The sequence below is a fragment of the Vigna unguiculata genome, chromosome 4 (assembly GCF_004118075.2).
Source record: "Vigna unguiculata cultivar IT97K-499-35 chromosome 4, ASM411807v1, whole genome shotgun sequence".
NCBI classification, from domain to species: Eukaryota; Viridiplantae; Streptophyta; class Magnoliopsida; order Fabales; family Fabaceae; genus Vigna; species Vigna unguiculata.
Window position 1 is genome coordinate 5624637 of NC_040282.1, and position 18630 is coordinate 5643266.

The following is an 18630-nucleotide window of genomic DNA, read 5'->3' on the forward strand; positions in this document are numbered from 1 at the left end:
AGTTAAAAGAAAAAATGAACTTTTATCAAAATCTTTATTCAAAATGATTTTTTTTTTAAACATTTCTTATAAAAACGCAGTTATAGAAATTAAAATATAGCATTCACACACCTTTGATAACAACTATCTAGTAATTTTTGCTCATTACTTGAAGATTTAGCTAATCATGTCCATTTTAAAATTGGTTGACCATTGAATCCTTGGTAGGGCTTTCTTTTTTATCTGTTTATTTTCATAGAAACCTTTAGCTTAAATTGTTGGTTAATCCCAAAATAAATTATCTTAAATATTGCATGGCTTTTACATTCATACATATTTTGATATTAAATTATCTAATGGAAAAAAATGTTTAATAATGGTGAAAATTGATTCTCATCTCTTTGTGTATTCCAATCTCTATTGAACAAGATCTTTATTTCTCATAACAAATAGCCTTGTCAGTAGTATTTACAGCATGTTTAATTTTTTATTAGCCCGACTTCCATGTAATTGACAAAGTTTATAAAATATATTAATATTTCTTTTTCAAACTCTACTATATTTCATTATTGCCTCTTCTATATAAAATTAAATAATCTCTCATGAAATTAATTAAAGTTGAAGTTGTGTCAAAATGACATAATTTATTTTAAAGTATTTTAAACTAAAGTTGTGTCAACCTTACACAACTTCTACTATAACTGAATTAAAGTCATTTCATTTTAACATGATATCGATTTAAAATACAGTGAATTAAAATCGTGCTACCTTAGCATCACTTTAACTTAAAAACAATTTTTTCATAATAAAATTTAACAAAGCTAGCACAACTTATCCATTTTCATAAAAAGATTTCAAAACTATCCATTTCTATAATTTAATAAAGAAAATTGCACCATTTTAGTAGTTTTGCCTAAATCATGTAAATATTCAAAAGGTTTAAGTAAACTTTGTTTGATGTTTCTATAATTTTATATAACTTAAACTTATACAATAACATAATATTATTTTAATTATTTTCTACAACAATGGTAATACTATTTTATTTTCTACTATTTTTTAAATTTTACATAAAATTTTAATTAATAATATATTTTATAGTTAAATTAACTTGTAACAATCAATGATTGATTATACTTATTTACACTCATGAAAACATCATGTTCATGTGTGTTCACATTTTTTATGGAATTATTATTATTATTATTATAATTTTTTTTAATTTGATTGTATGTAGTTTTTATTTATTTTGACCGTAATAATTATTGATAAATATCATGAATATTGAACTTGGTAAGAAGAGATTTAAAAATCGAAAAAAAATTCTGTAAGAAAATTCCTCGAATATTAAAATTAAGTATTGAATTTGAATAGTTGTATTCTTAATTCAAAAAGTTGTATTTTTTTTATTTAATGATGAAAGAATAGATAGACTTGGTTGGTATTTCATTTGTTCTATATATTTAATTCAAAAAATTTTGTAATTTTGTTCCAAAAATTTAATTACAGAATTTTATCCCGTAAATATTGTTTCAAAAATCTTATTTTGAAGATTTCATAAATATGTTCCAGAAAGTTTATGAAATATATATTTCAGAAGTCACCTTTTAATAGAAAAATATCATTTTAAATATTTGTGGAGGTGCGCAAAAGAAATTGTGGATATGCAGGAAGTAAGGCCGACGATTTTCATATAACAGGCCCAAATATTTGTATCCTTGGCTACCGTCATTTGAACGCTACCTTCCTGCTGTATTTATGATTTGTTATTAGTAAAAAACCCATTCGTACTATTTTTAATTTAATTTTTTTTTTTAATTTTACTATAGATTTTTTTATTGGATAATATTTCTATTAAACATATTTATTTTAATTTAAAAATAATTTATTTAAAAATAAATTAATTAAATAAAATAATTACTTAATAAAATAAAAATAAAAAATGAAAAAATAATTATTTTAATTTTAAAAGTATAGATCTATAGATTACTATCACGAACATATATTAATTTTTTCTTTTTTCAGCGCATACACCCTTTGCATACTCTAATCCACTGTCCAATTCTTCTTCCGAACCATGGCAGAAGCATCCTCTGCCGGCTCCACCACCGCCGACCCTCCGCCACCAGTTACCAAAAGATGGGCTGACGAAGCGGACGAAGAAGCCGAAGAATCATCCACCGCCAGCTCCACCGCCATCGAAGCCTCTTCCGTCAACCTCGACGCATTAAAAATCGAAGACAAGGATGAGAACCCTCCCAAACTCTTGGATGACCCCGACGATTCTAGCATCCAAAAGGTGCGTTTCACTCGCAACAAAACACTTCTCTCTTTCTTGTTCTCCGTTTACAGTCAGTTATGGTTTTGAATTGAATGCTAGGGTTTTGTACTGTGTTCAGGTTACCTCTGGAGACACGCCGTACACGTCGGCTTCGAAGTTCGAGGACCTGAACCTCTCGCCGGAGCTTCTGAAGGGGCTCTACGTGGAGATGAAGTTCGAGAAGCCAAGCAAGATCCAGGCGATAAGTTTGCCGATGATCCTCAACCCGCCGCACCGGGACCTCATCGCGCAGGCACACAACGGGTCTGGGAAGACCACGTGCTTCGTGCTTGGGATGCTCAGCCGCGTCGATCCCAAGGTGCAGGCGCCGCAGGCTCTCTGTGTTTGCCCCACTCGTGAATTGGCTAATCAGAACATCGAGGTTCTCCGCAAGATGGGGAAGTACACCGGGATTGCGTCGGAGTGCGCTGTGCCGTCGGATAGCAATGCGCTCTCGATCGCGAAAAGAGCGCCGATTATGGCGCAGGTGGTGATCGGAACTCCTGGCACCATCAAGAAGTGGATGAGCTTCAAGAAACTTGGGGCCTCCAGGTTGAAGATTCTTGTTTTTGACGAGGCAGATCAAATGCTTGCGGAGGTAATTTTATTGCGTTGCCCACTTGCTGAACTTGTTATTACCGTGATTTATTGGGGGATTGGTAAGTTTAGACTGAAGAGAACACTAGTAGTAGCAGTAGAAAACCCCATATCCGACTATTTATTTCTGAGTTTAATTTTGATACACAGTTTTACCCATGATACATTGTCCCTAATATCATAAAGGGGATTTTGCCCATGATACATTGCCCCTAATATCATAAAGGGGATTTTTGGCCTTCCTCCATTTTTCATGATCCGTATTCTATTGCCCACTGTTCTCATGGCCGTATCATTCTTCCTGAAATTGTTACTGCATTTTTTGAAGAGTTACCTAGTGACTCTGCTAAATCTATGTTTCAAAGTGGTTTGCGTGCTGTAATTGTGTTGCGTGGTAGATTGTCAGTTTGTGATGGATATAGAGGAATAGAGAACTAGTAGTGTAGTGAATAATTTGTTCTGACGATTTATTCATTTCTAGTTTATAAATATACATGCCAGAGATTGAGCATTACACAGTTTTAGGTTCAGGGTTGTCTGGTCACATGTTCATTTGTCTTATTTTAATAGAAATATGCTTGGTAAATATGCCATGTATTGATTGTTATGAACTTTATTTTTGCAGGATGGATTTAAAGATGATTCCCTGAGGATAATGAAAGAAATACAAAAAGTCAATTCTAATTGTCAGGTTCGTTGATATTAATGGATTGATACTCGTCAATTTGAATTTGCACAATTTCTGCAGTGAGTTTCTTTTTATCTAGAAAATTTTGATTGGTCTTGTGTGTGCCTCCAGGTTCTTCTGTTTTCTGCTACATTTAATGACACCGTCAAGAATTTCGTTTCAAGGACAGTCAAAGAAGATCATAATAAACTATTTGTAAAGAAAGAAGAACTATCTTTAGATGCAGTGAAGCAGTATAAGGTCTACTGTTCTGATGAACTTGCGAAGATTGAAGTGATAAAAGATTACATATTTGAGATAGGAGAGAATGTGGGGCAAACCATCATATTTGTGCGTACAAGAAATAGTGCACAAATGTTGCATAAATCACTTGTTGACTTGGGTTATGAGGTTACATCTATACAAGGTGCTCTTGGTCATGACGAGAGGGAGAAAATTGTTAAGGAGTTCAGAGATGGTTTGACTCAAGTTCTTATATCAACTGATCTTCTTGCTCGTGGCTTTGATCAGCAACAGGTACTGTGTTGGTTCTCTCTCCCACTCTTCTCTTTTGTGTGTCCTTTTTTCTTTTAAATGTGGTTATCCTAACAATTTATATTTATTCAGGTTAATTTGGTCATCAATTATGATCTTCCAATGAAACACACTGCCAGCTATACCCGTGAACCCGAGCCTGATTGTGAAGTGTATTTGCATAGGGTTGGCAGAGCTGGGCGTTTTGGGCGCAAAGGTAATTTCCAGATTTCTCTGCTTACTCTTATGTAGTTATAAGAAATTGTTAAAATTGCATTATTAAGCTAGGAAGCACTGAGACCTTGGTAGAAGAGTGTGATGCCGTACCCAACACTTTTGTGACAACACTTGTCAGACACTTCTATCAGATGTCCAACCCTATTCAACTGTGTCACAATTTTTTGCTGGCTGACCTCTTTGACATGGTTTGGCTGACACTACTATAGTAAAAATAGCAAAAAAGAAATTGAAGAAGACGACTTATATTAGAAATAATGCATGACTTATTTTTTAGGCTTATAAAAAAGACTTAAGTAGTTATTTTAACTATTAAGATACATGTTTGTTATTTAAGATTCTATTGTGAAAGATGTTATTGCGAGAAAATTGTAACAAATTTGTTTTTACAACATGAGAGTGTTAATCCTCAATTGAGAGTTTTGTCATGATGCTTAGATACATGTATGTATGTATTTTTGTGGGTGTGTATCAGCAGTTATTCCGTGTCCTATATTTTGGACATTAGCTTCATGCAATTTTTTTGCTTTACCCTTTTATTCCAAAGAAAGTGATTCATACTTTATTCTTCGTCGAGTTATGAATCATATTTTCAGCGCTGGTATTAAATAGTTAAGTTATCCGTTTGTTTGTTTTGATCCTACAGGTGCTGTATTTAACCTGATATGTGATGAAAAGGATGAAAGGCTCATGTCGAAGATTGAGAATCACTTCGGCACTCGTGTAGCTGAGGTCTGACAATTGATTCATAGCATCGATTCTGCTAAATTTGATTTTTTATTATTTGTTCTGAAGTAGTTGTGAAAATATTCATCTTTAACATTTTGATAATGTGACTGGGGATGCAGGTGCGAGCACAAAGTGTGGAAGACTATAAACGTGCACTGAAGGAAGCCGGTTTACTGCAATGATATGAATGTGGAGAAGTCGATTTATTATAATGTATGATTTAGTGTGTGATTGGTAATGTGTTGAAGAATTGATTTTGGCCGAAGCGATATCTAATATTATTTGATTTCCATTGACACGAAATTTTTAATCTATTACTCACTTCTCGTGGAAAACAACTATAAGCTTTTCATGAACTTCTCACATTTATTATTAATCATAAATCAACACCACATATATAAATATATTTAGACAAAGTTTTTGGGTAAGGCTACATGCAACAAATATTTCGATGCTCAAATATTTTGATGTTCAAAGTTAGTGTTTCCAGATAGCGGATTTGAAATTTAGTGTTGTTAATATGTTAATCTCGTTTTAATCACGGATTAGCATTAATTGTTGGTAATGGTTGCTATCTTTTTATTTGTTGTCTTTGTCCTAAATTCTTTGTTTGGGAGGGTTTCTGATTCGGTCTTATCACGAAAGTTTGTCTATGTTTGAGCATGATCCATTTGGTTATGTTAGCAACAATTCGGAGTCCAGGAGTCGGGATAGTTCATATAAAATGAATGATTTGAGGGTGAATCGATGAAGTTCCATTGTTGGGTTAATGTTGTAGGTTGCAAATATAAAGGTTTGGTGTTCCAAATTTTGCCTAATCCATCCTACTCTTAAATGCTTTTAGGTTTAGTTTTCATATTTTTTTGATATCTCAAATCTTTATTCCGTGTGATATTGAAGTCATTTAATTTATACTATGTTTAATCATTTTTTATAATTTTAAGGTTTAATTATTTTTTTGATTTTTATTGTTGTAAAAATTAATTCAAGTTGGTTCTTGAATTTTGTTTAGTTAAGTCCTAATTTTTGAAAAATTGATGTATTTTGGTTAGTACCGTACTAATGACATTATAGACACATGTCATGTATCCGTTTGTATTGATATGTCAATCTTAGTGTTATTTGTATTATTTGTTATTTTCATTCAATCTAGTCACAATTTTTTTAAATAGAATAATTTTGTCCTTTAAAAAAACAAATTTAATTTTTATATATTCTTTTTATTATAATTGACATTTTAATTAAATGTCTCGGAAACTAATTTTAAATTAAATCTAATTATATTAGTGAAATATATTTAAGAAATATTTATATAAAAAATAAATTTGTTTTCTCTTTAAATGAAAAATTGCTCTATTTTTTAAACAAATCGAATTGAATAAAAATAATAAATATAGAGACAGACTTAAATATAAAATACATAACACTATCAGTGTTATATCTTACATAAATATGACACGTGGACTTCTTCTTAAATGAAATAAAAAGAAATTCATGAGACCAAAAAATCATTTGTGACAAAAAAAGTAAGTGTCAAAATGAGTCAGACTTGACGGGTCGACCCGCTAACCTAACTAAAAAATGGTGGGTTAGGTCACATACTTTAACCTAACACGAACTGTCTCGCCTGCCAGACCAAAACAAAGGCCAGTTCGCATAAATCACTCTTACTTTAACGCTTGTTGCGACGACGTGGACAGAGGTTTTGAGGGCCTGGGTGAAGACAATGGACGAGGAAAGTCTCAAAAGGAAACTTAGACCGTGGTTTGGGCATTGGACAAGTCATTAGCATGACCATGAATTCCATTCTTTCTGATTCTGCTAATTTCAAATCTTGATTTTTTTTTGTGCTCAACACAAAGGCTCAATTTGATGCATGCTACATTGCTTTATTATTAACCCAATAAAATCATTTGGCGGCTTCTCCCTGCACCTCCAAGAGTTCTTCTGTACCCCCAAAAAAGACCGTTATACCCTCATTTATAAGAGTGGGTGAAATTCGTTGGGACGCAGTAAATTTCATTTACTGCGCCACCAACCTCCTGCACCCCCAAAACTTGACTCTCTTAGTATTTTTCTCTTCTGGCGTTTCGTCGTTCTTCATTCCAGTTGCTCTCATTCTCTTCTCTGTGGTCCCTTTCTGTCCTTCATTCATTCCGTGGTCCATTCGTTCCTTGTGGTGGTGGTCCCTCTGGTTTGTATCACTTTTAGAATGATGTTTATTTTCTTCATGTCTTTACTTTTAACGAATGATGTTTGTATCAGTGGTTCTTTGAAAGAAGTTGGTTTTGCGTTCCAGGTTAGCCTTCTTACCATCTTACCAGCTTGGAGTTTCTGTTTGTGTTTTCCCTTTCAAAAACTAGAAAACCCATTTGACCAAAAAAATCATAATCATAATTTACTGGAAACGGAGTACAGAATCCGTTTCATACACTGTGAAACGAATTCTGTAATCCGTTTCCTAAAAAAATTTGCAAATAACCATGGATTTCAGAATCCGTTTCTAAAAAAAGAAATAAAAAAAATTAGGAAACGGATTACACAATCCGTTTCCAAAAAAAAAAAAAACACCAAACGGATTTCATAATCCGTTTTTTTTTTAAAAAAAAATAGGAAACGGATTACACAATCCGTTTCCAAAAGAAACACCAAACGAATTTCACGATCCATCTTATATCTGTCACCACGTCATTCTAACCCATACTCATACGTACCAATGTACAAAGAATATACACCAACTAATATTATGTAAATAATTTCAATACGATTTTATTTTTAATGTTATAATAATTTCTTTTGTTTTAGAAATTGCTTTTATTATTGTAAAAGATGTAGACATCTATGTGAGTTTCCATGCGTATTTTTTAAGAAAATTTCCTTTATTGATTTTTCTTTTATCTTTTAGTTGGAAACAAGAGATTATTTTTCGGGTGTTTAAGGTAGAAAACTACTTATAACATGTATGCATATGTACATAAATTTATGTGTTGTAACAAAACTTAATTCTCCAGGAGGATATATAAGTGCAAAAAAGCATTAGAATTTATAAGTTCAAAGAAGTACAATTATCCTTGATAAAATTGAAACATCCAACAATTATTAAGTCAACTACACATTCGCCATCTTCTAACACTACCAAACTTGTTTAAAATTTTCAAAATTCAATCAAAGTGCATGTAATTACAATGTAACTTTTGAATTTCCAATTTTTCAACCAACCATATATTATTAACCAAATATAAAAAACATACAAGTTAAAATAAAGTAGTTTCCTTTAAATATTTCATCTCCTTTGCACTCTAAGCATATTACAAATTGTACATGAGTTTAGGATTTAGTTAAAGTTTAGAGTCAATAACTCTTTGATAACCTCTAAGAATCAATTTATTGTCATCAAATAATTCGAAGACAAGTTCAAATTTCATAAGAATATATTTTCCCTTGTCAAACTACGAAACAGATTCTGTAATCCGTTTCATAAAAAAATTTGCAAATTTTTTTACGAAACGGATTACAGAATCCGTTTCACAGTGTATGAAACGGATTATGTAATCCGTTTCCTAAAAAAATTTGCAAATAACCATGGATTACACAATCTGTTTCCAAAAAAAAAAAACACCAAACGGATTTCACAATCCGTTTTTTTTTTTAAAAAAAAAAATAGGAAACGGATTACACAATCCGTTTCCAAAAAAAAAAACACCAAACGGATTTCACAATCCGTTTTTAAAAAAAAAATAAAAGGAAACGGATTACATAATCCGTTTCCTAAAAGAAAAAAAAAGAAGAGGGAGGACGTGGGTGGGTGTTGTGTTGTGTGTGGGAGAAGAGAGAGAAGGGGGAGAAGAGGGAGGACGTGTGGGTGTTGTGTTGTGTGTGTGGGAGAAGAGAGAGAAGAGGGAGAAGAGGTGTGGAGGATGGAGGCCTCTGCACATTAATAAAAACCTTGGTCAAAGATTCCAAGGGCAAGGGCAGGGGTGCAAAGGAGGGAATCTGCTTTTGGGGGTGCAGTGCGGTGAGTCACAGGGTATTTGGGGGTGCAGTGCAGTAAAAAATAATAACTCATTTTTTAACCATGGGCAAAGACGGAATTAAGATAAGTTTTGGGGGTACAAGAGAAATCATTGGAGGTGCAGGGAGAAGCCCCCAATCATTTTGCAACTATGGAAGAAAATCAGAGGACGCAACCCGTCAACCTGTCCATTGGTGTGACAAACCCAACTTTTCGATTTGTTTTTAGATATTTGACTGGCCTAACCTGATTCGAATTTGGCGGATGACCCGTTTTAACATCTTTATAAAAGAATGATTAAACCTAACTTTGATGCCATTATTTTTAATATTCATAACTCTTTTTGTCACTTTTTTACCTATAAAAATTTTGAACTCTAAATTGTGTTTGAGACAGATAATGACACGTGGTACTGACTATGACATGTGATACTGCCCTGCCATGTTGCATAGACAATGTCACATGTCACACACCACGAGACCTAACACGTGGACACCAAAATGTTTTGTAAGAAAACTAATTTATTTTTAAAAAATGACGAATTAACATATAACATTAATTTTAACTTTGATCTTGATGTTGTTTGTAATATTTTTTAGAGAAAAACCTAATCGAGTTAACTTTTAAAAGATTACAACTCAATTGATAAAAAGAACTAAAATAGATACTCAATTGAAAAAAAAATGTCAAATAGAAACTAAATTGAAACTTTTTGAGTAAACTGATATCAAATAGGTAACTAAATCTTTATTTAATTATATGAGTCTGAAATAACAAATTTGTTAAATAAAGCTCGTTTAAATTTTAAGAAATTGAAAGGTAGTCTAGTTGCGATTATAAAGAGGAAAAAAGAGAGCATATCTCAATCATTTATGATAAAATAAGATTATGATCGCTAATCAAAGGGAGAATTTAAATAACGTTATCCGAATAGAGTAATACGTATCACTTTGTACTTTATTTACTTTCTTCATAGACATGTAATATTTTCCAGTGACTATTTAAAGGAAAATCCCAAATGGTTTTTCAGTGTAATTGACTAACATCCTTCTTAGGCCCATTTTTAATTATACTTTTAAGTTTGTTTTTCACAATGTTAAAATATTATTTATAAATTTTAAACAAAATTAAAAATATATTACTTGGTTGATTTATTAGTTTTTTTTTAATTTAGTGTCAACGTATTAATTTCACTCTCCTTAATCATCGTTCATTATTATAGGAAATGTAAAAAGGGTATAGAAATAATCCCTTTTTCAAATTGTTGTGAATTATTGGTCCTTGAAATGATTTAAAATTGTGAGGTTTTGGTGCATGAATGTGAAGAAGAAGAAGAAAAAAAAGTTTACTTAGTTTTGTGGTTGATTGGGTACAAAGTATTGCCAAAATTAGATGCATTAATGGATTTGAAAAATTGAAAAATTGATTAGATTGAAAGGTGCTTCTAAGTCACGCGTGAAAAAAAAGTTGAAATATTACATATTTCCACTTCAACAGTGACATCGACATTCTCAAAAAGCCCAAAGAGACCTCATTCACAGAATGGAATCTCTACAACACTATACTTCATCTTTATAGGAAACTTTCCCTTAAGAGAAGGCTCACTTTCAAACTAAGAACCAGGATCCTACATAATTTGCAATCAAGAAATTTTATTAGGATTAAATATATTTTTAGTCTCTTAACTTTAAGTGAATTTTAAAATTAGTCTATTTTAAAATTAGTCTATTTTAAAATTTTGGATCAATTTAGTCCTTTATCTTTCAAAATACGTGAATTTAATCATTTTAATCAAATTTTGTTAAGTTTATTTGACATTTCAAGTGCGTTTCATAATAATATTTGACTTAACATTAAAGCAAAAATGTGTCAAACATTATAAACAACTCAAATACAATCTTGAAATGCGTACGAAACATCAAATAAACCTAATAAAATTTGATTATAAAAGAACTAAATCAACGTATTTCGAAAGATGAATGACTAAATTAGTCCAAAATTTCAAAATGAACTAATTCTAAAATTCACTGAAAGTTAAGAGACTAAAAATATATTTAACCCATTTTATTATGAGTCTCATTTTTATATTGAATAAAACAAATGTAATACCGTATGAAGAATATCTATAATACATTTATTATTTTAAAATTTTGAATTCAAAGTAGTATTAATGCTATGTATGGATTGAATTCATATATTATTATATATTACTGGGGTTATCTCTGATTTTTTTTTTTTCAAAAAATCTATCAAACTTTATAAAATAAAGTTATTAAAAAATAATAATAAATTTTAAAATCTATTTAATGCAAAAAACTTTGACTGGACTTATTTATGTTTAATATATTTTTTCTTCAATAATTATGTGTTCTTATATAAGTATTAACCAACACTTTAACGTTATTACGTTATTCTTGATATCATTAACATTCTAACATGATCTTTTTGTTGGGAATTTGAAATAGAGAAAAGGAGTGGAAAGATATTTTACTTTTGAGAATTTGGTTTCTAAAAAGTTGAATTTTCAATAGGTCCAGTGTAGAAATTAAAGCGGGAGTAGATTTATTTGGATATTTTGTTTTAAGATAGGTTTATTTTAGAAAAAAAATCTAAAAACTCGTATAAAATAGATCTTTCTATTTTCTCAATTCCTTACATAATCAATATAAAAACAAACCTAAGCAATGAGGGAGAAAAAAAAAACATATACACATAGTAGTAATTATAGTCTTTTATAGATTAGTTTCTCAAAATATAGTTCATAGGTCGACAAAAGTTTTTAAAATATAGCATAACTATAACAACACTAGATGTATATAGGATATACATTCATCCAAAATAAAAAGCACCAAAAAACTCAAAAAATCGGCTACATCTACTAATTTTCATCATTAACTTATAATATTTTCTGCTCAAATTATGATAGTGATCATTGAAAAAGAAAAGAATACAAATAGCCACAAACCAAAGACGGTAAATTAATTACATAAATAGTTTAGAATTCAATATCTCAACAAACCAAACACAACCTTTAATAATCCGGTTATCATACAATTCAAGACACTTTAGTAAAATATAATACTAACTCAATATATAAAATTATGCATTAAATCATACTCCAAAAGTCGTGCACTGCTCGTGAAATTTTAATCCTTAAAACCTCAAATGTCACATATCAGTAATATATCTTGTTTCTCCCTCCTCATAACAGAGTAAATTCTCTATAGCTTAAAAGAAAATAGGTCCCCAACCTCAAAATCGACTATAAAAACGTCTTTCACTCTTTACCACCTAGACCCATCCTCTACATGAGTATATGAGTCTAGTAAAATATAACAATGACTTCACAAAGGGTGTTCCTATTCAATGCATAACACTAACTAACTTTACCACACCCTTCTTCATTAGGAAAGATATGGCCATGCAACCAAAACATATCATACAAGACAATATATATCACATCCCTTTATTGAAATGACCTCCTTGAAATATTTCATTCCATTCCTCTCACACCATTTCATATGATATAACCTCCTCATTCACATATTCATAACACTGTTGGAAATATTTTAATGTAATTTAAAAAATAAATAATTAAAATAAAAAACTTACTATTGCTCATGTTTTTATAGACTTTTAATTTATGGATTAATGTTTTTTATGGCTAACGACTATATTCTTATTACTATTTACTTCTTTGTCTCTCTTTTCTGCCTATAAATACCACCTACGTGCATGGGGAAAGACACAACAACAAAGACAACAAATACTAGAGTTCTCTCAAAAGTGTTCTTCTTTTTTCTCTATATTATCTTTAAGACAATGATGTTCATTAGGTTCAGAGATCCTTCGCTGCACTCGATCGATCTGACGAGTTGTTGTATCTTGGGAGAGAAACACATATGATTGTGTATTTGTTTAGCCCTGTGCAGTAGGGGCGTTTTCTCTCTAAGGATAGCGTTATGCGTGCCTCAATCCAGGATATTTCTACTCCTTTCCTTGTTTACTTTTTATTTATTATTGTTATTATAATTGTTGATCTTTGATTAATATTCATTGTTTTATATATATGTCTTAGTATTATTATTGATTTTAATAATTATTATTATATCATTTTTTATTTTTATTATTATTAGTATTATTTGAGTAATCATTTTCTAACATTCTTAGAGAGAAAAAAAATTATTGTTATTTCTATTTCTGATTACTCGTTTGTATTCATTTGTAAAATTAAAAATAATATAGAGCTGAAGACTGAAAACACATTTTATGAACTAATATGTTTATTATGGTTATAACTAAATCAGTTTCAACTAAGCCTAAGAATTTATGTGTATAATTGTTTTTACTTCTAATTGTAACAATACATGAAACTATGAACAAATAATTTTTTTTTTTGGCTCATTGAATAATTTTTTGTGATGTCTAAAGCTAATGTTTTTCCTATTATATTAATTTAATGCTTTAATATTGTCTACTCTTTCCATTCATAAAGATGTTCTATATGATGTATATATTTTAAGTGTTTTGTATGAATATAATTGAGAAATGTTTGTCATACTAAAAATATTATTGAGTTGTGAAACTTTGCATTTGCAAAGGAAAAAAAAATCTTGATATTGATATGAAAAGAAAAATGATTGATAATAAATATAATCTTTATCAAATTTATGAATTTAAAATTATTGCTTATGACATGAAATTAAAATGAATTATTTTCATGCTTATGATAATGTGTGTGATGATTAAAAAAAAATATCTTTATATAAGAAATTGAGGGATGGTCAAGTAATTAAACTTGTCTTCTAGATTTTTTCTTAGCTCAACATAATTATGAAGTGTTTCTTAAGTGCGATAGAATTATTAATTCAAGACATGTGTTTTGGTTGGTAAATGATATAGTTATGATGGCTTGTTTGAGTTAAGTGTTTTTATCTTGTAATAAATTATTTAGTAAATTTTTCTTTGATTATTACAAATGTTGAAAGCTATGTTATATGACATGCTATTATTATAATTGTTGTTAAGTTTGGTTAGAGACCATTCAAATTATAAAATTCTGAGGTGCAAAATTAATTAATTAAAGAAGTGATGATACATGTCTTTATAAATGAGTGTTTTTGTGTGAAACTAATGATATTATTCATTAAGTAACATCTTCATATAGTGTATGGTGTTAATATAATGGTGCAGCGAAAGAAAGAAAGAAAAAAAATGCTTTGATATGGTAAATGTTATTATACAAGTTCTAGCTTGCCTAACATTATATTAATGAAATTTTATATCATGCTTACCATATTTTGAACACAAAAGATTGTGATAAAACTTCTTATGAGTTATGAAATAAAAAAGAATCACATTTAATTATTTCAAAGTGTGGGGGGTGTCTTACAATGGTTAACATACTTGTTAATAAAAAAAATCTTAGTTATATATTATAAAGTGAATGAATATATACCTCGTGAATGAATATATACCTCACTGTTTTGCCACCTAGTGTAATATTATTTGTGTTTCTTCTAGTTATGGCAATATGTCCAATGTCTTGAGATTATTGAAGGATAATGTAAATTGGATATTGATTTTGGTGACAAAATAAACTACTGGTTATGGTTATGTTCTATACTCTGGATAGAGGTGCATTATCATAGAAATATGTTAAAATGTTGTTGTCATGATTTACTATGCAATCATAAATTATTCATTTTTCTAATGCATCCTGACAATTAAATTGTTATATTTAAAATTTTTAGTAAAAATGTCAATGAAATTGACATATGAGAATGAGAGACAAATATATTATAGGGTTAAATATGTTTTTGGTTCCTCAAGTTTCAGTGAATTTTGGAATTAGTCCCTCATCAAAACTTTATATCAATTTAGTCATTCATCTTTCAAAATGCATGCATTTAGTCCTTTTAATCAAATTTTGTTAAGTTTATCTAACGTTTCAAGCACATTTCATGATAGTATTTAAGTTAACATTGAAGCAAAAATGTGTCAAACAGTGTAAATAATTTAAATACTATCATGAAATGCGCTTGAAACATCAGATAAACTTAACAAAATTTGGTTAAAAGGACTAAATTCATGCATTTTGAAAGATGAAGGACTAAATTGGTCAAAAGTTTTGATGAGGGACTAATTCCAAAATTTTGCTGAAACTTGAGGGACTAAAAACATATTTAACCCTATATTATAAACTAAATTACTCATGGTATTGTCTCTCTTCACTTTGTCAGGTTGGAAAAAAATATTGCAAATTTGCTTATCAAAGAGTTAATGCATCAATAACAAGTATTTGAGTTGTCGAGGGAAAAGAGATTATAGCCCATAAATTAGTTGCAACAATGGACACCCATCTCCACATGAATGGCAATCCCATGGAATGGAGTTCAATGGGTAACAACGAAGTTGTTGTTGACTAATGGCGAGGCGTACTATAAATTGTGGCAATAATTAGGTTGAGGTATGTGCATTATTATGCTTATTTTATAAAATACCTTTTAATAAACCCAATGACAATTATTGTAGGGGTGTGAGTCACAAACCACCCTTTGAGGGTTTACCTAATGAGTGTGATGGTGGGGCTGCCATTGTGAGACATGGGCAAGTCTCTAAGTGACACTCATGAAACAAGATACATGCACATGGCCGTAACGTGCACCCATGATTAGAACCTATAATGAACACCGATATTGTATGTATTATTTACTAAAATCCAGTCACAGGGGATGTAGTTCAAGACAATCAAGTCTCTGCATTTTTTCGAGTGGAAGTTTATAAACACTAGGTGTAAGGGTCAGACCCGGAAGGTTCCTTACACTGAACTAAAATATTTTATTTTAAAAGATAATATATTTCATTTTATTTTATTTTTAAAATTATGTGGGGGATTGTTGGAAATATTTTAATATAATATAAAAATAAATAATTAAAATAAAAAATTTACTGTTACTCATGTTTTTATAGACCTTTAATTTATGGGTTAATGTTTTTTATAGCTAACGACTATATTCTTATTACTATTTACTTCTTTGTCTCCCTTTTCTACCTATAAATACCGCTTAGGTGCATGGGAAAAGACACAACAACAAAAACAACAAATACTAGAGTTCTCTCAAAGTGTTCTTCTTTTTTCTCTATATTATCTTTAAGACAGTGGTGTTCATAAGGTTCGAAGATCCTTTGCTGCACTCGATCGATCTGACGAGTTGTTGTATCTTGGGAGAGAAACGCATATGGTTTGAAACACATATGATTGTGTATTTGTTTAGTTTTGTGCAGTAGGGCGTTTTCTCTCTAAGGATAGCGCTATGCGTGCCTCAACCCAAGATATTTCTACTCCTTTCCTTGTTTACTTTTTATTTATTATTGTTATTATATATATATATATATATATGTCTTAGTATTATTATTGATTTAATAATTATTATCATATCATTTTTTTTATTTTTTTTATTATTAGTATTATTTGAGTAATCATTTTCTAACAAACACACACACACACACTTCATCACATTAGCGTACATACTATTTTAACTATGGATGTCGAATAAAAAATTCCAACATTTTTCTTCATGTAGTATAATTTAATAATTTTGAACTGATGATCGATTACCAATAGGGTATAATCAATTACTAGACTGCAGATCACAAATCCTGCAACTGCTAATCTTTTACGAACAGAATGTAATCGATTAATGAGCCAAACTAGTATGTAGATAACAAAAACCTGCAAATTTCAAGCCAACACAAACCTCACCAACTAGTTAAGTAATCCAAACATAATTGTAAGCCATGTTTTGAAATTCAATCAATATCTTAGCCAAAAATCAACAATTTTCAATTGCTTAGGGATGCCAAAAATATTTGTGCCCGTGGATATCTACGGATAAAATCCACGGTGGATAGTTGGTACTCGCAAATATCTATTACTTGTAGGTAACGGGTAATAAGTATTTTAATATCCGTTTATAAATGGGTTAGGTGCGAATAGGAATGTCAACAGGGCGGGTAAGGTACGAGTAATAGCTCCTTCGTACCCTACTCGCTGGATAAATATCTGCACCGTTCTCGTACCTATATTCGTCAGGTATCCATTATGCGAGTACCCGCATAATTTTTTAATATTCACGGATATCCATGGGTACTCGCAGATATTTACAGAAAAATAAAAATAAATATTTAACAACATATTTTAATCATAAATTCAAATAAAATACAATACATAACATTCATAAATTTTAAACAAAGTCCAAATAATCCATTTAAAATAGTATTGAATGACAGTTTACAAAGAAATGATTTTTTAAAAATAATTGATAGAAAAATAACTCATTCAAAATCAATATGTTAATATTTTAATCATGTCTTTTATTTTATTTTTAATTTAAATTAGAGTATAGCGAGTACGGGTATCCACGGGTACGGATACTATGATACCCGTACCCGCCCCATTAACATGCATATATTAAAAATACTCGTACCCGTTACCCGCGGGTATCCATTTACAATATCCATTTGCTACTCGTTGCGGGTTTTATTCGCGGATAGTCATAGGTACATATTTTTTTGACATCCCTAGGTGCAACCATCATACTGTCTGTACCTGCGGGTATATGTTACCCGTAAAAAAATAATTTATATTTATTAAGTTAAATTTAATTAAAATTAAAATTTAATTTTTATTTTATTAGGTTAAATTTAATTAAAATTAAAAGTTAATTTATATTTAATTTACTTTATATTTTGTTGTACTTTTTTTAAAATTTATAAAATATCTTCTTTAAAATATTCGCGTGTACCCACGAGTATTAAAAAAATTTGTGGAGATTTTTTAAACGAATATCCGACGAGTAACGAGGCGGGTAGACAATATCCGTGTCTGACCCGACCTGTTGCCATACCTATAATTGCTCTTACCATATGAAAAACCAAATCAGTCCAAAATTTTCAAAACACACATACCCTTATACTTTCCAGTTCATTCTCAAATAGCAACTGAATCATATCATAGACCTCATTCAAAACTCAGATTACCTGCCAATTTAAATTAAAATGCCCCCACAATCATGCATATTGAATCATTTACTACAAAAGACCAATTTACACAAGTCAAACATGCCAAAAGCAACCAATCAATCATAAGCCAATTCCTAAAATGATATTTTAGCTCTCATCACAACATATCAGTGAAATAACTTCAAACACATGCAAAACAACCCGAATTTCATGACCTGAAGTGTAATCTCACCCTAAATGACAACAAAATGAAATTAGGCTAGAATTTAGCTTCCTCACTTGAATTGCTACTCTTAAGTTCCTCAACACTTTTCCACAACTTCCTCACTAGGAGATCAAATTATTGACCTGAGTACACCATTGAAATCATCAACTTGCAAAGAATTAATTGGAGTAGAGTTAGGCTACATGCAACTCAACAAAGATCATGTAACCAGAAAAACACTATTTGGCTCTAGAAAATGGGTAAAAAGAAAATTTACTCTATTCATTATTTTGATCGGTGATATTTGTATTCTAATTATATCGAAA

At 30.3% G+C, this 18630-nt stretch overlaps 1 protein-coding gene across 1 annotated transcript; it reads left to right on the forward strand.

Annotated features, from left to right (window-relative positions):
* Window positions 1-1990: 1990 nt before the first annotated feature.
* Window positions 1991-5401, forward strand: LOC114182423 (DEAD-box ATP-dependent RNA helicase 38). Its single transcript, XM_028069292.1, has 7 exons — window positions 1991-2278; window positions 2379-2897; window positions 3522-3587; window positions 3696-4100; window positions 4191-4314; window positions 4981-5066; window positions 5183-5401. The coding sequence occupies exons 1-7, from the start codon at window positions 2057-2059 to the stop codon at window positions 5243-5245; spliced, it is 1485 nt and encodes a 494-aa protein (XP_027925093.1). The 5' UTR covers window positions 1991-2056; the 3' UTR covers window positions 5246-5401.
* The last annotated feature ends 13229 nt before the right edge of the window (window positions 5402-18630 follow it).